Raw genomic sequence first — 25941 nt, 5'->3', positions numbered from 1 at the left:
TGTTTTAAAGATGTAAGAATTTTACTATAACCTCTATTGCCCTATCTCTAGAGGTGGAGAAGAAAAACAATGTATGTACAGAATTCAATATATTGTAAGTCAGGTTAAACCATTTATGGGATCTCAGGAATTCTAATGTAGCTAACATGATCAGGAATACAAATGCATCCTTTTATAGTAAGACAGAAACGGTTTCTGTTTCTTTTTTTCTGTGAAATGTCCACATTTTTCCTTAGTAACCTAAGTAAATATTCAATTACTTGGGTTATCTATACTTAATATATGCACTGCTTTTTAACCTCTGCTTTTTTTTTTTTTTTCAGGATTACACAGAATCTTTGTATCTCCCAAACCACGGTTAAAAACCCTTCGACTGGGCTTCCCTGGTGGCGCAGTGGTTAGGAGTCCACCTGCCGATGCAGGGGACAGAGGTTCGTGCCCCGGTCCGGGAAGATCTTACATGCCGTGGAGTGGCTGGGCCTGTGAGCCAAAATTTGTATTTTTAATTAAGTTGAAAAATATGATATTCTTTATCTGTTATCACAAAACTAGTCCTTCAACTTTTGATTTTACTGTTTTCATTTTACTGCTTTTCAGTGTATTTTAAATATAAATCTTTGTTGAAATAGAGTGGTAGAAATCAAGGCCAGTGTGATTAATAAGCTCCAGAACTATCCTCCGACCACCCGAGACACAACATCCAGGACCCTGTGCGAATGCTGCTGTTTTTTTAAGGAAAGCACTTGGGGCAAATAATAAAAAAATCAGGCCACATGATCTAGCCCCCCCAAAATTCCCAATAATGTCTCCTATCTAACTTTCATGCTATAGGTTCTAACCTTTTGAAACTCATAGATCTCTAAACATTCGTATTTAACTGCACATAGCTATTAGGATCTCAATGTAGACATAGTGGAATCCACTTTACAACCAAGTCTGATCCAGTAGCATTGCTTATTGAATACCTACTACGTATAAAGCAAGAACACTTACTGTTTCTCAAAATGCCATATAATGGATTATGACTTAGAAAATTAAAAATATATATATGGCCTGACTTTTAATTACCATGAAATTTGTTCCAACGGCTACAAACAGACCAGAGAAGATGTTCTCAACTCAAAATTTTGCTGGGTTCATAGTGAGGAGATTTCTGCCATCCTCATATAAAAGGAAGGCAAGGTATTCATGTATCAAATATTGAACAGTGAGCCATAAATGATGAATGCTTTTGTCATTTTTTTTTAAATTTATTTATTTTTGCTGTGTTGGGTCTTCATTTCTGTGCGAGGGCTATCTCTAGCTGTGGCAAGCGGGGGCCACTCTTCATCGCGGTGCGTGGGCCTCTCACTATCGCGGCCTCTCTTGTTGCAGAGCACAGGCTCCAGATGCGCAGGCTCAGTAGTTGTGGCTCACGGGCCTAGTTGCTCCGCAGCATGTGGGATCCTCCCAGACCAGGGCTCGAAGCCGTGTCCCCTGCATTAGCAGGCAGATTCTCAACCACTGCGCCACCAGGGAAGCCCGCTTTTGTCATTTTATAAATGCTTCTCCCCTATAGCAGAGATACAGTTTCAACAATTCTGCACACACACTCCAGCTGTGTAAATGAGCCCACCACTTTCAGCTCTGGCTTTCCACTGATGTCAAGTATTTCTTCATGTAGGAGATGTATTTCTGACCATACAATAGGCTCAGCTCAGCAAAAACAACTATCTAACTTATCTATTATAAGTTCTTTTTAAAGAGAGCCCTGTGTGTATCATCTTCATTTTTTTTCACTGCTTTTGCCAAAACAATTGCTAAAAATATCACGTGACAGATTCTACCAAGGGAAAAGTAGTGAAGAGATTTTGGACACCACCACAGTCTTAATTATGACTTAACAAGGATAAAGTTCTAAGATGGTCCAGATATGAATACATTCCCACCGAGATCCACCCTCTAAGGTGAACACAGGGACAGAAAGTAAATGACAGATTTTTTTTCTCCTAAAATTACAACACAACTCAAATTTCCATATCATTTATTCCAGACACTGTAAAAGGCCTTTTTAATACGGTAGCACACCACCTGCTTTTCCAGCAATTGTGAAAGCCAAGTGCTCCAGTTCTGAACTATCAAGGTAAAGATGCCAAGGAAATGTTCAACAAAGCCAAAACACAGACAACACATTAAAAAAGGATGGCTGTTCAAGCAACCTGGGGCAGAAAAGATAAACCAGAGTGATATCATAGGGACGATCTTCTCTTTTCTGTGTCTGTGTTGGGGACATCAGTGGATTAGACAAGGAGTTTTGGAAATCTGGATTCAGGGTTGAGGGGATCATCAGAATGCCAAACAATGAAGATTGTCTTTAATACAGTTCTCCAGAATAAGCTCATCTGTGATTATCTTCATGCAATTTCTTGCTTTCAGGAGGTGGTAGATGTCACGTAGTTAAATGGAATCTGACTTCATTGGCTTCAAGCTTTACAAAATCATTATTTTAATGTACTGTAGATTCTTGTAGAGAATCTATTCATTCTATAGCTTTTAATTATGCAGTTGTTTAATAGTTTCATCATTCAGCCGAATGTACATGCATTGCCTATTCTCCAAATGCTACATTACGCTTAGTAAAGATAAGTCTGTGTAAGCCAATTAGATAATGACATTCTCTCATTTGTAGTTGAAAATATCTTAGATTTAGATACATACATCTTAAATGTATATTGGCTCTTTTTAAGATTAGATGAGAACTAAAAATCCTAAATAGAAATCACTAAAAGACTATCCTAAGCAAGGCTTAGAAAAGAGAAAGTAAGAAAGCATGACAGGAGCTCAGAAAACACAGCAAAGAAAGATCTCTTTTAAAATAATACAGATGAAACAAACTATTAAAAAATAAATTCCCCCAGAATTTTAAATTACTTTTCTTTAGTTGTGTTATAAAATCTAAATTATGTTATTGTTTGTGCTGTTTTTAAAGGAACAACAAATAAGAATAGAAATAGTATATAAGCTGAGTCAGACAAAGTGCTGCTTCCCTAGTCTAGCCAAACCCACAAGCTCCTGGCCTTCCATCTTCAATTCAAGGCCAAGAACAAGAAAAACTATTACAGATGCAGAATAAAACATAAAGATAATCTTTGTGGGGATTCAGTCTCCAACTGGTGAAAACTGGCGAGTTCAACGTGTAGAATTTGGAGCTTTGGTTTTGGGTGGTCAGAAAAGAGATCTGCTTCATTCACTCTAGTTTGAATGATTTTCCCTGTTCATTCTAATTCAGTCATTAAAGTAAAGGACAGATCTACAAAAGTGTCCTTTTCTGGTTCCTATTTCATGCTGAGCAGCCTGGAATGACCTGCGGTTCATGGAACTCAAGTTGTTTCTTGCCAATTTGCCTCTGTTCAAGGTATTCCCTGCACCTCAAAGGAACGCTCCTTTTTCCTGGCTACAGATAATCATCCTATAAACTCAGCTCAGCAAGCACCTCCTCCAGGAAGCCCTTCTTGACTTCCCTCTGCTCCCTCCCTACAGTTGTTCCTCTTTTGTACTCCCCATCCCCATCTCTATCATGGATCTTATCAGTTGTGCTATAATTGTCTGTTTACTGCTCTGTGTCCCCCATTAGAATGTAAACTTGTGAAGGCCATGACTGTACAGTTTTCTTTGTCCTCATGTTATCTCCTGTTCCTAGCACAGTGCCCAGTATATGCAAACATTCCACAGAAATGAGCTTAAACCTTACACCTCAGATGTTTCTCATCATTACTTTCCCTAATAGGTGAACAGTTAGGGCCCTGACAACTGTGTAAATTGAGAGGGGAAAATGCAAGAGGGAAGGACATAACTAAAAACTTCTCTTCAAGAGAGAGCACAGGCATCAGAGTAAAAGAAGGAAAACCACAGCCGAGAGAAAGCCCTGCTCACATTTGTCCACAAAATGTTAACCTTTTAACTATATCCTCTTCTTGCCTTTATTTTTCTTCTAGTTTACCTAAGGTGGGCAGTGGAGGGGGTAATAAACTTACAACAGGAAGACAGCTGAAGTTTTTAAAGGTGTCTAAGAGATGATTTCTTTGATTACTAGGCAGTGAAATTCACTCTTCCATTGAAGCTACTTAACACCATAAATATGTTAATACACGGTAATGAAAACATGAAAATTCCAAAAGAGCAAGGTTAATGGTGTGAACTGAGAATGCCACCTTCCATATTAGTAAACAGAAGATGTTGCAGCCATCCAGTCATCACATTACAGCCTCCCAGAGGGAGAACCCCGGGGGAACTTGGGATGGAAGCAAAGAATGCCTGCCATCTAGCTGTCAACTGCTATAGCCACCCTGCTGGCACACCCTGAGGAGATTCAGGATAAGAAAATGCAGGATACTGGCCCCAGATAGCTGAGGTGCACATCAAAGGAACGATCTCAACGAGCCCAGACTTTGCATCTTCCCATACATAGAAAAGCGCTAATTTCATTAGCTTGAGATGTCTGGTTTTCTTTAATTACCAATAATCTGTTGATGTTCCGACTACCTGCTCTTTGTTGCAAAAACTCCTATATATCTTGGCTACCGCCTCGCCTCTTTGGAGCAGTTCCTCAGAGTGATCTGAGAGTCCTACCTCCGGGGGCTTGAAGTCCTAAGAATATCCGCCAAATAAAACATAACTCTCGACTTTTAGGTTGTGTGTGTGTGTTTGTTTTTTTTCAGTAGACAATGGACTCCATTGGATTTGTTAAAACAGCAAAGGGCAAAGAAATCTGGTGAGTAAGTAAGTACAAAGGATAAAGGGCCAATGTTATAAGCCAAGATGGTCCCATATTTTACACATCATGGAGTTATAAATACAAGGGCAAAATCTATTTAAACTAGTATGGAGAAAACACAACAGAGATATCTTTGTTAGCATAAATTGATATGATCTAAGATTTGACAAGGTAGTTGAATGAAAAGAAAAAACGGGGAAAATGGGATTTGTTTTTTGGCTGGAATTCCTCAGGACTCAAAATGAATATAGAGGGAACTATTTTTCAATGTCTCTCAGAATATCTCCTAAAATATTCTGTCATGCCTTGCTTTACATGAGGTGGTAGTGAGGAGAATGTCACCCAATATTCATTTCAACTGTGTGGTATTGTGAAAGGCAGTTAAAGTCTACGGCGCCATAGGAGGCAGGAAAAAACTTAAAATGAGAATTTCATAGTAATTTTTAGGGAGAGTAATAAATTCTTTCATTTCAAACCTAAATGGTTCAATTTGAACATCTTTCTCACGGAGAGAAGAATAACAGTGCAGTTTTCTGTTACCTGAAGCGTCAATTCAAACGATAAGATATACCCATTATTAGTCATTTGACAAATATTTACTGAGTGCCTATTGTATTCTGGCCCTGGAGACACAGAAGTAAATAAGCAACGTTTCTTCTTAAATAGCACACAATTAGGCATCTTCCGTACGGCAATAGTAGTAGATGGCTTAATCCTATTGGGGGAAAAAGAATCAAAGATATAGTGGACTATTTCGAGAAAAATTGCAATTTATCTGTGAGGCAAGAAGAAAAACACCAATAAATTCTCCAACAGGAGGGAAATTGCCTGTGTTTAGGGCTGAAAGCAGAGTAGTCCCCGCATTGTGGCTTCGATTCTAACTTACACAGTCATGGAAATCATCGTTGTCAGATACACCCTCTGTGAGGGCAATGGACACACACACACTTTAATGTAAAGCATGAAAGTCGTCTTTAAAAACTATCAAGGATAATTTCATGACTCAAGCAGTATGGAATTCAACCAAGAAAGATGCTGTATCAGATCGAATGCTTGCTGACAGGGGGAAACTCACTTGAAATGTGAAGATAATAGGAAACTTGGTGACAGGGCCCATTAGCTCCTCAGATTGGGCATAATAATATCAAAGTCCATGGACTGAAGTATTCTGTAGCATTATACTTTTACAAGGAAAATTGGGAGATTCAGGAAATCTAGAGAGAATTGTCTCCTTGACAAAAATGTTTAAAAAGCTTATCTGTGGTCAGGCTTATTAAAAATAAATAACTCCTGAGAAAGACAACTGTAAGTGACAAAGAATAGATATGTGACTCCACGTGAGACTGATGAAAATGAATAGTTTCACGAAGTATTTCTAAAACGAAGGAAGACATAGCAAAAGCTAAACTATGCTCTACAGACTTCAGACATTGAGAGCCAAAAAGGAAATCAAAGACTGTCCAGGTCAATTTGCTCATTGCAAAAGAATTGATGTCCAAAGAGGCTGACTTGTCTGGCAGGGTCACACTGCTGGTTAGCAAATTTAGGCTGTGACACCAGTTCTTCAGAAGAGTCTGTCCAGTGCTCTGATATTAAGACCACCAGAGCACATTTGTTCTTGTTCTGCTGTAGGCAAGGCACCTCAGTTGATGAGACTTAGTAGGACACCCAACTCCGTGACCAGATAAGAGACTCTGCTGTCTACACTTCCCTCTGTTCAAAAATAACTTCCCCTACCCCCATCCCCCAAACAATACCTCAACAACAAAGAGTGCTAAGTGCTTTCACTACCATTTGCTTAAATGAATAAACAAATAATTAAATGGGTAAATCTGTTATTTTAACAACTTTATTTGATGAACTACAGAATTAAAAAATTAAGCGAAATGAGAACCTCACAATTCTAATACTGTACCTTCTAGTGCGTTTCCTGTTTCAGAGAATATAAAAGCCAACAGCTGAAAGGAATTTGTTTTCTCCTATAACTAAGGTACTTATATACCTTTTTTATGGAATTGTAAATTCTGCCCCCTCTCCTTTTTCTCATCTCTTTCTCCTCCTGCCCTCAACTCCCCAGGCTCCCAACATACACATTCAACTTGAGAGGCAAACAGGGCATGAAAAAGGTGAGGCCCGAGGGGGAAGAGCTTTTTCTTTGTAGTCTCACAATAGATAAGTGAATTTCCCAAGTCATGCATTAAACCTCTAGAGATATAAATAGAATAGTGAGGACCAGCTATGAGCTATGACATCCTTTTGCACTCACTCAGGAAGAACTTCATCACTCACTTGAGACTGGCAAGTTCCACACAATACACGAATACAGAGACTTGAGAAGAATGTCAATAACTCCCTTCACCTGAAGAGTTTGAAAAACTACCAGAGGGGAATATAGTGGATTAATTCCAAGGTTGCTGAGTTTAGACAATAAATAGAAAAAAAGACCAAGGTACACACAAACCAAAGTCATAGGCGCATAGTCTAGCTACATAAGCTGTATGTGCACAACACACTTAGATATGGAACAGAAACATTTCATATAGAGCACTTAGTTGTACTTTAAAATAACTTTTTAAAAAAATCTAGCTTTTATAACATTTGACTGTCATTTAGCCTTGTCTTTCCCTGATATAAGAAGGCTCATAGAAAATATTGGTGGCAAATATATTCCAGGCACTTCCGGATTGCCTGGACTAGGGACATTGAGAAATATCATCAGACCTAAGTGGAGAATCACCACCAAAACTGTCACCTCCAGGAAAAGGGAAAAGCAGTAATCAATCATCTTTCACTCCACTGAGTATATTTAAATTGCAGAGTGCAGCTGCTTCCATCACTTCCATATCACTTTTTGTCATATTACGGTTCATATCTTAGGAATTGTACCCTAGTAATTTGGAAGAGTTAGTACGCTTCAAAGACTCATGCCTTGCAGATTTTATGGCACAAGAATTAGGAGGTGCAGATTTACTTTTCACTATGTTCCCTTTGTCTCTTCTTCCTTAGGTGATATATTTTCTTACTCCGGGAGCCATTTTTCTCTTTCTCTTTGAAATTTATATTAAACCAATCAGTTTTTTAAAATGGCATTTCTCTTTGTGGGCATAAAAAAGTTACAAGGTTCACATGAGTGAATCACTTAAAAAGTGTCTTATAATTACAGTGTAGATGATTCTGATGATAATTTGATTCACTCAAACTGCATTTAACATGAATGTAGTATCTCCCACATTCACTTTTATTTCTCAAAATTGACATCTGGTAAATTAAATAGATTATCTGGATATATTGAAATAAAGGACTAAAGGTTTGGTCAACTTTCAGGTGAAAAAAATATATGTGAGGAAGACCCTTTGAGGTTACATTAGTTATTTTATCCACACTGATAACTTATCAAGTACTTTATGGTACATGGCTGGTCTAGGCGTCCAGGTAGCCCCTTCACTGTTTAATGCATGTCCCTCCTGGCATTACATCCTTAATAAAAATTTTTAAAAAACACGTCACTTGGTCATAGGTTGAGAAGCAGCTGCTCTTCTTTGGTTTAATCCTTCATTCTAATAAGTACATTTAATGGGTGTTTTATTGCTATATTTTATTTTGAGTTCTTTGAGTCAAAAGGTTGCCTGTCTTTCTCCATCCCTGATTATTAGTGGCTTCCTGCAGGGGAAAATTGCTAATAGTTTAGGGGTTATGTATTAGTAAGCCTCTGAACTTTGTATCACTCATTAATCTGATTATCATGCTATCCATGTCACTGTTGAAATGTACAACATAGAAGGCTAGAAAAATATTAAGGTTTATTCTATTGTTACACCAACTTTTTAATTAATGGCTTTTTAGTAATAGCATGACCTGGTAATTAAGAGCAAAGGCCTTGGGATTAAAACTGGATTTAAATTCTGGACCTGCTATTCACTAGGTAGTGACCTTGAGCAATTTCCTCACCTGTAAAACGGAGATAATAATACTGCCTTCTTCATAGCACACATCAGAAAGCAAGGTAAGGCAAGGCATATGAGTGGCATCCCGCCTGCCACTTATTTGCCATTATTATCACTACTGGTAACAGAATTTATGTTATCATTCAAAAATCAGTTCCATAACTTATAGATACATATTATCACATATTTTGTAATTTTACCAGATGTCTCAAAGTCATCATTTATCACATTGTTTAGTTCCTTGTTGAAATTCAAATATATTACTATAAGTAACACTACACACACACACACACACACACACACACACACACACACACACGTGTACACACACACTCAGGAATGTACAAATGTGTATATGAATTTTTCCTACTGAATCCATATACATACTGTTTTAACAACTTCATTAAAATAAACTAAAACTCAAACTAATTAAGAGCTTGACATTTCTAATACTCCCTCTTCTAATATCTCATTTCAGATGATACAAAATCCAAAAGCTAAAAGGAATTTGTTTTGCCATATAGCCAAGCTATATACATGTATTTATATATATTATATATCTTTCTTACAGACTTGTCAAGTCTAACACCACTCTGCTGACTCCACTCCCAAGATTACCAATATTTAATAAGTGTCTACAATGGTTCTGTAAGAATGCTGCTCAGATTCAGTATTGAGTTCACAGAAAAGTAAAATGTATGTTCATATGAAATGAATGTAAGTTTCCAAAAGGGAGGTACATACCTGCGTTCAAAAAAGGTAGGTTATCTTTTCTGCTCACAGTTTCTGGGGCTGTACATTCACATACCAGTGCACACTAAGAAGGAATAAAAGAAAACATATTTGAAAATGATCAAATAAGAAATGAGATTCTTTTTTTATTTGCAAAACATGAGGCCATGCACACGGTTCCAAAACGTTCTGAACAAACATTTTTGTAAAACTATTTTTAGCTTTATCTTTACAATGAACCTTGTTTAACTTGTGATTACTTACTTCCATTTATATATAATATGATTATATTGTACAATTATAGACTACATTTCAGTTCCAGTTAAAGACTACTTAGGAAACAAAGTTTGTACTTTCTTTGTGGAAACGGATTATCCGCGTGCTAGAGATAGGTTCCTCCTGTAGCAAATCACCTATGACAAGCTGAATGGCTTTGTATTTCTGTTGCCCGGGTTGATTTTCGATCAATAAAAAGCAAATTATCTTCTGGCTTTTAAGTAAAGGCAACTTTAAATAAAAAATAAAATATGTTACAGCATCTAATTTCATAAGGCAAAAAGAGATGTTTGTTTCTGGCAAAACGATGCAAACACTTGCTTATAAAGTATGAGGATACTTTATAAATAAGTTGATGTCTGATTTATGGATAAGCAATTTATAAATAAGTGGATCCAGAGATCATAGATCTATTAATCCATGATAATTAGATTCAGCTCATGATCCTTTACAGAACCAACACTTCTCTGGACAGAAGGAGAGAAGAGAGACACAGAGAGCACGTTGCCATGTTCCTAACGAGTGAACCATGGGTGGGAGATACTATCTCAGATAAGCCATCCCTAAGCATGGGACTCTGCTTCAACCTCCTATGAAACTGTAACTAACAGAGGAAGCAAAACTTTTTTGGCCCCAGAGAGGCTGATAAGAAACCTATATTCACAAAGACAGAGACCAGTAATTATTTCTTTAGATGACTTTCCTTTTATCTCTAGCAACCGCCCCCCGCCCGACCCCAGAGAAGAAAAAGGAGGGCTGGGAGAAGGAGGAAAGTAAATTTTTAGAGCAAATATATCAGACATAAACAAATAAATGCAAACAAAAACAAAACAAACAGACAAAACCCCAGAATGTTCTCTGGGTGAAGAGTTCTAAGGGAAACAGCCATCCTTCTGTAGCAAGCATAGTGTTGTCAAGAGACTCCAAGGGCTCAGACTGCCCTCCCTAGTAGGATGTATCAGAATTGCCTGGGCTATTTCCCAACTGTTCTAACTATCTGTGACCCACCTCCGTTCCTCCTCTGGGGAGTGCCCCCCTCCTTGAGATTCACCACCACCAAGGTCACTGTTCATGATAGAATGTATTATGTCCCTGAAGCATTTTGAGAAGGAAGACAAATGGCTTAAAACATTGATTTAAATGTTACTTTCTGTATTCTTAAAGCCCACTACTCATTCCTCTATCATAACATTCATCACATTACTCAGGAAATTTCTTGATGGAGAAAAATGTGCTTTCATACTTTCTTTAGTGCTTATATTGAGATCCTAATTTACTGAAAAAAATGAATAACTGCAAACAACTCTTAAAATTTTATGTTCTCTAAATCATTTTCCCGACCAACCAAAAGTCAGAGGTGATCCCTTCTTTTAATCCACAGCTATTTTGGAGATGTATTTCCCAAATCACTACAGCAATGTGCAAGGATGCTTGGACACACTTAAAATTCTTTATTTCTCTTATTTGCAAAGCTTTCTCGACTTCTTTCAGGCTACATAGGGCTGTTAAAGTAATCTTTTGTAAACATTATGTTCGTCATATCAATGTTCTGTTCTAGAATGTATATAATGGTTATTTACTGTCCAATCAAATCCAATATTCTCAGACTGGGCCTCAAATCCTTTCATGCTTTGTCCCTGACATCCTTCCACATAATAACTTGGTATACAGCTCTAAGTCATCTTCCTTTCTAAAAGATCATCATCTACAATATCACTTATAGGAATGGTTTAGACTAAACTTTTTTAGTGAAGAAGTCCATAATTCACACAGATCAGGCTATTACCCTGAGAAACTGCTTCCCTTTATGGAGGCGACCCTGCCTCTTTGAAATCAAAGATAACTTTCTGTTTCCTAACAAAAGGCCCGTTTTATTCCACTAAATGAATACAGACATATGACTTTTATATATTCATGTCTTCCATTCACACTGGAAGGCTGATATTTAAGACAATTTTAAACTAATATTCTTACTTTGTATTTTACAACTCTACTATTCAGAATGCTCTCAAGATTTAAATCCATGGAACATAAACAGAAAAATCCAATAAATATTTACTAAATTAATTAATATTTTCATATTTGGACTCAGCAATTATTTTTTTCAATTGTTTCCTGAGTGTACCTTTTCTGTCTCTATTTATTTTGATTGAAAGTTTTCAAAGCCAAGAACCTTATTTCTTATTTCCTTAGGCCATTTTTATTTTATTTTTTTTACGTTTTTTTACATTGACCTTAGAATCTTTTTGCACTGTGCTGGTTGCTACAGAGAATGCAAAGATGGAAATGATGAGGAATCTGTGCTTAAGAAGGTTCCGCTATTTCTACTGTTCATTGCTATTATTATGGTGGATATTTGCAGCATTACACACTTACATGGTGTGCGCTCTCAATGTAATAACTTTACATTTGCGATTCTGAGCAGGAATAACAAACATCACGTGCTTTTGGTACCAGATGTAGCGCCATAAGCCTATTGATTTTGATTAATAGTTTAAAAAGTGTTATTTGATGGTAAGTGTGGCCAAGCAGACGAAACATATGATATGTAAAATTCTTGGAGCTAAATGATTTTGACTCTCAGCTAACATATCAATTTGCCATGCACTGAGCTAGAAAATTAGCAATATTGTATGAACAATAATCATAAAGCTCTGTATGAATCCATCAAGACCAACACTTCATGGCCAAGTACTTTCACATCTGTTGATTTATTCCATCAATCACACTTTTCAAAGTTTGGTCTGGAGTCTCCTGGAAGTCCCTGATAACTTTTGCCTTTGCACCCTTTGTAGCATCTAGCACAGGGCGAAGACAACTTTATTTTCATATTAATACTAAAATATTATTTGTCTGTTTCCTTCTCTTTTTCTTTTGGGGGGGGGCGGCGCGTGGCTTGGGGGATCTTAGGTCCCCGACCAGGGATTGAACCCAGGCCCTTGGAAGTGAAAGTGTAGAGTCCTACCCACTGGACCGCCAGGGAATTCCTGTCTGTTCCCCTCTCTCTTACAAGCATACGGTAGAATTTTCTAGAAGCTATATGACACAATCATTTGACAGTTAATGGTATGTGTGCTTATGTACTCTTCTGTTTTAAACATTTCTTGTTTGAGTTTCTAATATGATAAATGTCTATGGATATAATCCAAATAAGCAAAATCTCTAATACAGTAAACATCAATAGATAAAATCCACATAAATAATTTGAAGAGTGTAAAATATGAGAATTGCTATGCTTTTGTGATCTCATTCAGTCTCATGGTTTAAGTACCATCCAAATATCATTTGATGACTCACAAATATATAATTCTAGCTTGGACATCTCACCTGAATTCTGACTTGAAGCTCCAACTGCTTGGATATATCCATACTTGGCTGTCTAAGAGGAATGTCAAATGTAACATCTCAAAATCTCCTGTCTTCCTCCAACTGCTACTCTCAGTGTTGTTTTTTATATATATATCTTCATTGGAGTATAACTGCTTTACAATGTTGTGTTAGTTTCTGCTGCACAACAAAGTGAATCAGCTATACGTATACATATATCCCCATATCCGCTCCCTCTTGAGCCTCCCTCCCACCCTCCCTATCCCACCCCTCCAGGTGGTCAAAAAGTATAGAGCTGATCTCCCTGTGCTATGCAGCTGCTTCCCACTAGCTATCTATTTTACATTTGGTAGTGTATATATGTCGATGCTACTCTATCACTTCATCCCAGCTTCCCCTTCCCCTTCTGCGTCCTCAAGTCCATTCTCTATGTCTGCATCTTTATTCCTGCCCTGCCACTAGATTCATCAGTATCGTTTTTTTAGATTCCATATATGTCCGTTAGCATATGGTATTTGTTTTTCTCTTTCTGACTTACTTCACTCTGTATGACAGACTCTAGGTCCATCCAGCTCATTACAAATAACTCAATTTCGTTTCTTTTTATGGCTGAGTAATATTCCATTGTATATATGTGCCACATCTTCTTTATCCATTCATCAGTCAAAGAACACTTAGGTTGCTTCCACGTTCTGGCTATTTTAAATAGAGCTGCAATGAACATTGTGGTACATGACTCTTTTTGAATTATGGTTTTCTCAGGGTATATGCCCAGTCGTGGGATTGCTGGGTCATATGGTAGTTCTATTTGTAGTTTTTTAAGGAACCTCCATACTGTTCTCCATAGTGGCTGTACCAATTCACATTCCCACCAACCAGCAGTGCAAGAGTGTTCCCTTTTCTCCACACTCTCTCCAGCATTTATTGTTTCTAGATTTTTTGATGATGGCCATTCTGACAGGTGTGAGGTGATACCTCATTGTGGTTTTGATTTGTATTTCCTTAATGGTTAGTGATTGAGTACCTTTTCATGTGTTTGTTGGCCATCTGTATGTCTACTTTGGAGAAATGTCCATTTGTTTCTGAGAAAATGGTAATTCTTTTTTTTTGGTAGCCTTTCCCCCTGGAGTCTGGCCACGTCTCACTTTCTACATCAGTCACACCCTGATCCAGCTCATCTGCACTTCTTCCCTGAATCTTCACAATAATCAGACTCCATTCTTCTGTCCTTGCCTCCTTTCAGGCCCTAGTCAACACAGCAGCTGGAACAGTCCCCTTAAACATGAATCAGATTTTATACCTATACTCACAGCTCCTCAACTGTCTTTACACATAGCCCAGAGTCTAACACCTTCATGGGGGTTGGTCTTCCCTGCCCCATGAACCTCTGTCCTCAACTCCTACCACTCTGCTCTTTGACCCCTCAGTTCCAACCACACTGGCCTCCTTGCTGCTCCTTCAACACCACAAGCATCTTGTCTCCTCAAGACCTTTGCTCTTGCTCTTCACTCTGTCTACAATTCCTATTCCTTTCAGATATCCACGTCTTGTTCCCTTCTTTCTTGCACGTTTCAGCTCAAATATCACATTACCAGTGAATCTATCCTTGACCATCCAGTTTAAGAAGGCCACAGCCCAGCACTCCCTAGTCCTTGCACTCTGTCTTATTTTTCCTATAGAACACAGCACCATCTGATCAACAGTATATTACTTTCTTTTTTACTGTTACTTCCCCAGAAGGTGGCATCCGTGTCTATTTGGTTCATTGCTGAATACGCAGAAACTAGTCCAATGCCTAGAACATAAAATGTAGTATTGTTTGATGAATGAATGATGAATATTATATGCCTTTTAATATTCTATAAAGATAAGTAGGGCCTGTTATATAATTTTCAACTTTTATATTTAGGGTAGATAAAGGGAGGAAACCTTTTGAGACTGGTCCTTAGCTACACAAGGACTCTAGTTTTTCCCTGATTAAGTCTGATGAAAGTCCACTTAAAACACCTCTTCTAAGTATGGGGTCAAAATAACCTAAGGGCAGCAGGTCATCAAAAGACTAGCTGGGTTAGCTTCATAGTCGAAGGGAGACATTATTACTCCACTTATACCATTTTTGCCATGGTCATTAATAAGTAAGGCATTTTCCTTCTTTTTGAAGAAATCACTACCACTTTGATCATTAGTACTCTGCAACGTTCAAATATAATATAGACATTAGACAAAAGGGGAAGACGAGGCAGGAGCTGGGTTTAACCAGCCTCACCAGAGGATTGTTAACCCTCCTGCCCTAACAAGAGGCCCAGGCATCTCTGGGGCAGGCAAAGTGGTGAACTGGGCTCTCTCAGTTGATCCTGTTGGCTTTTACTTACATGAGTTTTCTCATCTGTCACCTCACTTGATGATTCTGTTTCCTGGTTCTCCTTTCCTCAGTAGCATTTTTTCTTGACTACTTATTTCAAAGGTTTTTTAAAATTTAATTTCTTCTTCTTTCCTTCATAATCCTACACTCTTCACTACATCCTTATTACATGCTTTATTTATTGACTGGTCAGTTTGTACAGTGCTATAGGTAGCCAAATATTTTCCCTTCTAGGAGACAATTTTGGATTTAATTTCTTCAAAGTAAAATTGACTTCATTTATTCACTCATTCATTTTTTTCGTGTCAGGCTCTGTTCTGGGAGCTGAGGGTAAAAGAGAGGACAAAATAGACAAATATCTTGCCCTCAGGAAGTTTAATTCTAATGAGGGAAATAAACAGTATATGAGATAAACTAAAAAGATATATAATGTTGGACAGTGATAAGTACTAAGGACAAAAATAATGCAGAGAAGAGAGACAGAGTTTTGGGTAGGCATTGCAGTTTTAGATATGGTGGCAGAGAAGCCTTTGGTGAGAAAGTGATTTTGTAGAAAGATCAGAGGAAGTGAGGGAGTGAAGCACAGTTACTGGGAAAAATGCTTCACAGGCCGACTGAATAACAAAGTTTAAGGACCCAGTTTGGAAATATACCTGGACTGTTCAAGGCGCAGCAAAGAAGATAATGTGACTGGACTGAAATGAATAAAAATGAGGAGGAGAGGAGGAGGTGAAGGACATGAAGGGGGCCAACACTTAGAGGACCTGAAGTGAGAATTTGGGTTTATACTTTCAGGAAGATGAGAGGCCATTGGAGGAATGACAACATCCGCATTACATTTTACTAAGTGCTGTGCTGATAACGGACTATGATGGTGGCGGGGGAGGTCAGGGAAAGAGGATGGAGGGAGTCAGGGAGACGTTTAAGAGACCACTGCAAAAATCTAGGTGATAGACAATGTTGTTTATAGTGAAGGGCTCACGAGTTGCTGGGTTCTAGATTTATTCAGAGGTCAAAATCAACAGGATTTGCTGACATACTGACTGTAGGTATGAGAGGCAGAAAGGAGTCAAAGATGACCCCAAAATTAAAAACAAAAAGCTTGGTACCTAATGTGATATTTCACCTAATATGTTAGCTTTGTAAAAGGATGATGTTTGTAGGCCTTTTGTGAATTTTTCTTTCTACTGCTACGTGATTTTAACACGCTGTGTTCTATTTCTATGTATGTACGTATGAAATAGAAGTTTGAACCAGTATAATATGGTGAATGACCCTCTGTACAAGTTTCCCTTGATAAAAAGTACATAATAATATGGTTTTAGGAAACAAGTAAGTAAATGTATGTGAGAGGAAAGAGTTTGGATTTTCATTTATATTTTTTTAAAATGTTTTTTCCTTTGTCATTTTTTTTTAATGTTGAAGCTTCTTTTAATTTATTTTTATTTATTTATTTTTTTTGGCTGTGTTGGGTCTTCGTTTCTGTGCGAGGGTTTTCTCTAGCTGTGGCAAGCGGGGGCCACTCTTCATCGCGGTGCGCGGGCCTCTCACTGTCGTGGCCTCTCTTGTTGCAGAGCACAGGCTCCAGACGCGCAGGCTCAGTAGTTGTGGCTCACGGGCCTAGCTGCTCCGTGGCATGTGGGATCTTCCCAGACCAGGGCTCGAACTCGTGTCCCCTGCATTAGCAGGCAGATTCTCAACCGCTGTGCCACCAGGGAAGCCCTCATTTATATTTTATTCCATGCTCTGGAGGTAATGTAAGAGTCAAGATTAAAATGTAATATTTTATATCGGGGTATTGTTATGAACTGAATTGTGTTCCTCAGACTCATATGTTGAAGTCCCAATGTCCCACGTAACTGTATTTGGAGATAAGACGTTTACGGAGGTAATTAAGGTTAAATGAGGTCATAAGAGTAGGACCCTAATGCTAGGGCTGGTGTCCTTTACAAGAAGAGGAGAAGACACCAGAGTTCACTCTCTCTCTCCCTCTCTCTCTCTGTGCATCTGTGCCAAGGAAAAGCCTTGTGAGGACACAGCGAGAAATCTGGAAGCCAGGAAGAGAGCATTCACCAGGAACTGAATCATCTGACACCATGATCTGGGACTTCGTAAGATCAAAACTGTGAGAAAATAAATTTCCATTGTTTATGTCTATGGTATTTTATTATGACAGCCCAAGCTGATAAACATAGGTATGAACCTTTTTGCTGCTCCTTATAAATGAGAGATAGCCTGTGTCACTCAATACATGACTATGGTTTTAAGAGTAGTACCATTTCTTTCTCCCCCATTCACACAAACCAGTGAGACGGATGTTGTTTTAGGGATAACCTCCATTTCAGTTACTTTGTCTTTTCATATATTTCAGCCATTGACTAACTTCAGGACTTAAATCACTATTAGTAACAGATTGTGTTAATACACTTCATAGAGATTCTGATTTAGCAGATCTGCAAAAGGGTCCCCACATTTGAATTTCTAACAAACACCTCTGATGATTCTGACCACGCTTTGAAAAACACCAAGATAAAGTTATTTCCACATAACTCTTCGAAATACCATGCATAGTGGACCTTATTACATGTCCTTCATGACTATTCCCAGGGATTGCCAGTAGGGTTTATAAGTAACTATGAAACACTTCACAAGAGGTCAAGGTTTACTAAGAATCCAGATAGGACAGAGCTAAAACCAACACTGCTTTAAGGGTTTACCATTTTAGTACACTTATGACTCCTACAAGGTACTTGCTGACACTACCACCTCCTATTTCTAGAACGGCTCAGTTAAGTCTTTATTTTTAAGTTCACATTACTAAGTCAGAAACATTATGTACAACTTTGGTGGGGCATATTCCTGGGTGTCAAGTTCTCCATTTATGAAAAGAATATGATTCAGTTTGTGCTACCCCATAATAGCAACGTTGTAAAGGAGTCAAGGGGTGAGCCAGCTTTGAGAAAAATAGAGAGGTGGCTGGTAATAGACTGGGAACAGGGAAAGCAGGCCTGCTTTGAGATGGGAAGTGTTTTAGCTCCTGGTCTCCTAGCGCATGCGCTTAGTTCATTCTGTCCCCGTCTCCCACACCCTTCCCACCTTCTTAGCTTACAGATCCTCCCTCCTTAATCTTTGTAGTATAAGCATCCATGTGGTGGTGACTAATAGGAGTCTTGCGTAGAACTCCAGAGCTAACAAGGGTTGAAGGACAGAGCCATCCACAAGGCAAGAATCTTGAATACACACATCCTAAAACGCTCTGCTGCATGACATCACCATGGCCCTGACATTTGCAAGCAACCTGATTCAGACATTGGTCCTCACTGGAATGTGTTCGTGACCTGGATTTTATTCTGAGGGATAGTAGGGAACAGAGAAGAATGAGGCTTGGGGACGCGGTAAGACCCTAGCCTATGCTGGGCAAGAACAATATTTTTTTGAAAGGCAGTTTAGATTTTATTTATTTTGGTAAAGTTAATGATTTGTTAAGTGTCAGATAAGCACTGCACCGTCTCCCATGTAGATGTACCAGAAATTAAAATATGCTCCCAGATAAGCAACACTAAGCCAGAAAATAGGTCACAATAGACCTTGTCATTAAAAAAATGCTCATTTATGAAAAGGTAGGCATTCTAGTACACAAACAAATTCATTTCCCTGGGGAAAAAAAAAAAAAAAACTATTAGCAGTTCGTAAATCTGTCCCCTGCGTCTCAGTAAAACAGGCAATCACATTCCTAAGACAGAACTTTAGACTAATACTTATATCAAGTCTCTCTCTTAAAGAAAAGAAAGTAGAAAACAAGTAAAAGCCCTGGATATTGATAATACTGGGGTTTTTATCCTGGCCTTCAAGGAAGCTGCTTCGCTCCCAGCTGGCATCGCTCCTCAAGCAGAGCTCCCCCTCCACCGTTTACTACTTCCTGCTTCTCTCTCTGCAATTTCACAAGGCACAAAGTTGTTAAATCTGTCCTCCTTCACATAAAAACGAAATCCAAATTCAAACTGCATCTCTTTCCAAAGAGAATTTCGAGAGCGGAGAAGTGGTTACTTTTGGCAATAGGCCTTCCAGAATCTTCTGTGCATCTCACATAGGGTTAATTATGGCAGGATGCAACAGTGATCAATACTTTTTTTTTGAACTGAGAAGAGGTTGTGTCCACATGGGAGCCAGCTACAAAGAGAATGGTGTTTTGAATGGTGCATGGCTTTGCACAGTTCCATGCAAATAGGCTGTCGGGTTACGAGGATGAGACACACTTACGGTACTCCCATTCCAAAGCTGATTTCTCATTTAGCTTTGGAATAATGAGATTTCATACCCCACAGAGGTAGTGGCGATCCAGGCAGCTGGCAAAGCTGATCGTTTCTAATTTAATCTGTGCAGTGAGCTGACTGGGACCCTACCTTTTGTCCCTGCACATCTGTCGTGATGTGGTCGGCTTCCCCATCCTCAATCTCCCCCATCTTCACGACACTGACTTGTATGGTGCCAACAACCTTGCCACCATCTGAAGTTCTGCAATCAAAAATAAAGGAAGCGGAAAGGTGAGAATCATCTCTTCCCTGAAAGTATGTCCAAACATGTTTGTTTCTGAAAACCACTAACACCGCTCTTCACCTGCGTTGCTTGTAATAAACAAATCTGCTTAAAATACATTGAAACCTGTTACTAGAATCACGAATTGGTGTGGTAAGTGCACGAAGCTACCTCATGAAGGTTAAACCATCTCACGGCTCTCAGGAGGAGCCGCCAAGATCATGGATCCGTGCCCTGTTTGGTAACCCCTTGTCACTACAACGGCATCAGCCATGGCTCCTCTATACCAATCGCATGGGATATTGTGCTCATCTATTACAGAAACTACAGCTGAATAAAACAGAAGAGAGTACAGATAACCCTATATTCCTCTATGACCCGGCCATCGGCTATAACATCTGATTTTGTGCCTTTTCATTTTTCTTTCTCAGAGACCAGGTAAAGAAGATTCTCTCCCAGCAAACATCAGAAAATCACAGTACATGAAGACAGAAATTAACCACCGAGATCATTTAGGATGACCCATTACTTTTTCAGATAAAGAAACTGAGATTCATGAAGATAGAAAGACTCATGCATGGAAACAAACTGGCAAAGCCAGAAACCCAGGTTTTTATCTTCTTTAAGTCTGTTGGTCATTGAACAACTCTTCTCAACTCAATGATGATGAAAATTTTATTATTAAGATTTTCCTCATCATCACTGTCATCAACATACAAACTTTATGACAATAATAATGAAAACCTAAAATAAAATTAACAACCACCATCCTTTAAGATTCTCAAATTTTCTTTTCTGGGCAAGAAAATATACAGAATAAATGTTGGCATCATGTCATGGGAACACTGTAATACATAATGATATTCTTCCCTTGCACCTTTTTTTAAGATAGGTAGCAAGTCACCCATTGGTATGGGGTGTTGCTGTAACCTATATCTAAGCCTAATTGACCAAGCGACACTTCATTTTCTTTATTTAGTCATTTTATATTCTTTTTGAAAAAAAATTTTTTATTATGGAAATTTCCAAACACACATCAAAGTCGAGGTGAGTACAGTGAACCTCCACATACCCATCACCACCCACCTTCAACAATTCCCAGCATTCTGCCTTTCTTGTTTCATCCATCCACTGGCCCTTCCCCAACTTTGTTTTTTTTAACATCTTTATTGGAGTATAATTGCTTTACAATGGTGTGTTAGTTTCTGCTGTATAACAAAGTGAATCAGCAATACATATACATATATCCCCATATACCCTCCCTCTTGCGTCTCCCTCCCTCCCACGCTCCCTATTCCACCCCTCTAGGTGGTCACAAAGCACTGAGCTGATCTCCCTGTGCTATGCGGCTGCTTCCCACTAGCTATCTATTTTACATTTGGTAGTATATATAAGTCCATGCCACTCTCTCACTTCGTCCCAGCTTACCCTTCCCCCTCCCCATATCCTCAAGTTCATTCTCCACGTCTGCATCTTTATTCCTGTCCTGCCCCTAAGTTCTTTATAACAATTTTTTTTCTTTTTTCTTTTTTAGATTCCATATATATATGTTAGCATATATATATGTGTTATGTGTTAGCATATGGTATTTGTTTTTCTCTTTCTGACTTAACTTCACTCTGTATGACAGACTGTAGGTCCATCCACCTCACTACAAATAACTCAATTTCATTTCTTTTTATTGCTGCGTAATATTCCACCATATATATGTGCCACATCTTCTTTATCCATTCATCTGTTGATGGACACTTAGGTTGCTTCCATGTCCTGACTATTGTAAATAGAGATGCAATGAACATTTGGGTACATAACTCTTTTTGAATTATGGTTTTCTCAGAGTATATGCCCAGTAGTGGGATTGCTGGGTCGTATGGTAGTTCTATTGTTAGATTTTTAAGGAAGCTCCATACTGTTCTCCATGGTGGCTGTATCAATTTACATTCCCACCAACAGTGCAAGAGGGCTCCCTTTTCTCCACACCCTCTCCAGCATTTATTGTTTGTAGATTTTTTGATGATGGCCATTCTGACTGGTGTGAAGTGATACCTCATTGTAGTTTTGATTTGCATTTCTCTAATGATCAGTGATGTTGAGCATCCTTTCATGTGTTTGTTGGCAATCTGTGTATCTTCTTTGGAGAAATGTCTATTTAGGTCTTCTGCCCATTTTTGGATTGGGTTGTTTGTTTTTTTGATAGTGAGCTGCATGAGCTGCTTGTAAATTTTGGAGATTAATCCTTTGTCAGTTGCTTCATTTTTTAAATTTGTGTTTAACTTTAATCTGAATATGAACGGTGTCTTTCAACCAATTCCTTCAAAATGTCACTATTTTATTACTGGAGGTGTCAGAAAAGAGGAATAGGAAAATTAGTATAAGTAGTTTACTAAAATGCTAATTAAAACAATAAGTTAGGCAAAAAGGAAACCCAATTGTTACCAGATCATAGGAAGATTTTTCTCAAAATATATAAAGTACAAATTTAAACACATCTTTTGAATTATGATTTTAAGAAAACCAAAATAGAAAAACTCTGGTGACATATACATAGCTAATGTCATAATGTAATAAAATAAAGATTATGTACATAGAAAAATACAAGTGGTTTACTTAAATAGTATATTAAGGTTCTTACTAAAATATAAAATAAAATGCTTCTTGGTGATTTTTAAGTCAGTGTAAATCATAATATTGACTCAATTATTTTAAATTAACAGAAAACTTAAGCATTCATTACAAAGAAGATGTGTATACAGATGACAGTATAATCTATGATTTTGTAAAAAACTACATTAGCTTCAATTCTGGGATGATTTTAACAATTAATTATACCATTTTCCTACTTGAAATGACATAATAACTTGTCATAAATCATGATTTGACATATCTCTGTACAATTCTTTAGTACCCGATAGTGAAACAGATATTTTAATAAAAGCCCTGGTTCTACTCACAGGTTTTTCTAGAAATTTGCAGACTTCTTTTTCCCCCAAACTGATACTCAATAACAATTAAAGACACTTTTTTTTCTCATAGGCATTGTGTAAAATTTTTGCTGGAGCAAACTGAGCTTAATTTCTAGGTATACAAAGCTTAGGTTTAATGTTTCAAATTTTTTCATTGACTAAAGCAAATAATGTCATAATGATTTGAATGAGAGGATAGATTTATCACACCCTCTCCCAGGACTGGGTAATAAACCAACACATGCAATAACAGTTAAAAGTGTGAACTCAGGAGTTTGAGTTATCTGCTAGCTTCATGACCTTGGACAAGACACTTAACCATGTGAAACTTTGTAAAATGGAGATGATAATTTTGTTTTAAGGATTACATTGTGACACGATTTATGTCAAGTTCTCAGCACAATGACTTACACAAAATAAGTGCTTCTTCCTACCCCCGCTTCATCCCAGTAGTAGTAGTAGCAGTATCAACAGAATTGCTATTGTCATTAATGTATTATAGTTCATTCAATTCTCTTTAGAAATTTTACTAAAATGGGCATCTAAGACTATAGTAAAAGATTATAGGATTTCAGGACACATGCATTTCAAGAGTGATTAAGTGCTCATTAGAGGTACAAAGACTTAGTAATGACAGATGATGTTATAAAGCTTACATTCCTAGAAGTGCAAAGCACACAAGTTTATAACCAGTTACAATACAAAGTGAACCTTTCAAAGTGCCAAAGGTAGATGAAGAAGCAATGCACCATGGGAGTATGGGAGTAAGCTTCCGAACTCTAGCTTTATTTATTCCCTTTAAAAAAGCTTCTGGCTGCTTTTTAAATACAGGCATATCTTGTTTTATTGTGCTTTATTTTATTGTGCTTTGCTTTTTTGGAGCTTCACAGATATTGTGTTTGTTTTTTTACAAATTGAACGTTCGTGGGAACCCTACGTTGAGCAGGTCTATCAGTGCCATCCTTTCTAAAAGCATTTGCTCACTGTGCCTCTGTGTCACATTAGATATAGGGACACTAGAGAGATTCTAAAACCTTTTTTTTTTTCACAAACCATTTTGGATAAGAATCTCTGAGTACCCTAAATCATGCTTCTTCCCCTGAGATTTGTGGGAGACAGAATGGGGAATTCAGGTTATAAACTTAAGAACTAAACACAAGACACCCAAAATCATGGGTCATCCTGTCAGTGAACTGCAATGTGAAATGTAGAAGCTGTTTCCTATTTATTCTGTAACAACTGACAACCCACAGAGCATGGATAGTCAAGACACTTCTCTTCAATCAGGACAGTCACAACTGAAATACCTATTTCATGTTTCCAAAGGCTGTTTCAAAGGTGATTTCAAAAAAATTTAGAAAAAAATCATTCTTAAGTGATTAATGATGCTTTCAATTAATCACCCATCAAGTTCAGGAGGCTACTACTAATTGCTTAACCATTATTCATCACCAAAATTGCACTAACTTTTATCTAATAGAAATTCATCCTCTCTGCATGGGAGATATATTGAAGAGACTTCTAGGCTAGGAATCAAAAAACCAATACTCCATCCAGCTCAGCTGCTCACTAGCTATGTGATCAACAACATATTGCTTCAGTTCCCTGGATTTCAGTTTCTGTTACTGCAAAACAAAGAATTGGTCTTTGACAGTTATCATATTAGCACTCAAGCTTCGTGCTCTGACATGGTTGGAATCCATCAGTTGATCTCATCATAGGCATCATAGGCTATCATGGGCTGATACAGCCTTGGGGAAAATCTTGGGCACATCCTAGCCTCTTCTCCTCACTCCCCACCTTCCCCTCCAACCTCTCCCCAAAACAAATGAAGCAAACAAAATGCATGCCAAACCTAGAAAGTAACTTTAACGCTTACAGTCAAATACAAGGGCTAGTTTTCCTTATAGTGTCCACTGTATACGTATATATTTTACTGCCATTATGGCACTGCAACTTGGCGCTTTCACAAGGATACAAATTTGACTGAACTAAGAAACAAAAGAGGTCTTCGTACACTTTCCTAGCAATTTATATGGCAGTAAGAACAGGCTGCAGTAATAAATAACTATCTCAATCTATAGGAAGAAGAAAAAAAAAACTATGTCATTTCACTCTCTTGCCAGGTCATTACCATTGTTTAATGCAGAGAGCTATAAGAGAAGTAAAAGATGAATAGTTCATGGCAGCCACATTATTTCAATCACAACATCAAGCTCCTATTTCCCTCAGCAGGTACACTTAAATATTTAACCATGCCAACAAGATGGAAGGCAGAGAAAGGGAAAATTTCAGCAACGCAAATCTACACTTCCTTATCACTTAGTTTTTCAGCATGCATAATACATTAGTGATTAAGTTTCTTTAAAATCTTCCTTTAAAATAACTCCCCTGGGACTTCGCTGGTGATCCAGTGGTTAACACTTTGCCTTCCAATGCAGGGGATGAGGTTCGATCCCTGGTCGGGGAGCTAAGATCCCACATGCCTTGCGGCCAAAACACCAAAAACATAAAACAGGAACAATATTGTAACAAATTCAATAAAGACTTTAAAAATGGTCCACATCAAAAAAAAAAAATCTTAAAAAAAAATAAATTAAAATAACTCCCCTAATGCTTCCTAATGAAATATTCAATTTCACATGCTAAAACTTACAAACATTTTAGAAGACTGAAGGAAAAGGGATGTGAAACAGTCTTCTAACAAAAGACAATTTTTTTTTTTTTCTTGCGGTATGCGGGCCTCTCACTGTTGTGGCCTCTCCCGCTGCGGGGCACAGGCTCCAGACGCGCAGGCTCAGCGGCCATGGCTCACGGGCCCAGCCACTCCGCGGCATGTGGGATCTTCCCGGACCGGGGCACGAACCCGCGTTCCCTGCATTGGCAGGCGGACTCTCAACCACTGCGCCACCAGGGAAGCCCACAAAAGACAATTTAATGACACTTTTCCTCTAAACTTCTTCACCACCTACTGTACCATCCTTAGTAGAGCAAAAAAAAAAAAAAAAAAAAAAAAAAAAAAAAATCCTATGGAAAGGTTAAAGAGCA

The 25941-nt window shown here is 38.1% G+C and overlaps 1 protein-coding gene across 14 annotated transcripts in view; it reads right to left on the bottom strand.

Annotated features, from left to right (window-relative positions):
• The window catches only part of INPP4B (inositol polyphosphate-4-phosphatase type II B), a 717274-nt gene that overhangs the window by 194616 nt on the left and 496717 nt on the right, over window positions 1-25941 (bottom strand). For all 14 annotated transcript variants that reach the window (XM_073805532.1, XM_073805533.1, XM_033857340.2 and 11 more), the window contains 2 exons: window positions 19798-19909; window positions 9442-9514 (listed from right to left, as the gene is read on the bottom strand). In XM_073805532.1, coding sequence (XP_073661633.1) covers window positions 9442-9514; window positions 19798-19909 — 185 coding nt within the window. The remainder of the gene's footprint in view (window positions 1-9441; window positions 9515-19797; window positions 19910-25941) is intronic.

This window comes from Tursiops truncatus, chromosome 5 (genome assembly GCF_011762595.2).
Source record: "Tursiops truncatus isolate mTurTru1 chromosome 5, mTurTru1.mat.Y, whole genome shotgun sequence".
Taxonomy (NCBI): domain Eukaryota; kingdom Metazoa; phylum Chordata; class Mammalia; order Artiodactyla; family Delphinidae; genus Tursiops; species Tursiops truncatus.
This window is presented reverse-complemented; position numbering and strand designations above follow the sequence as displayed.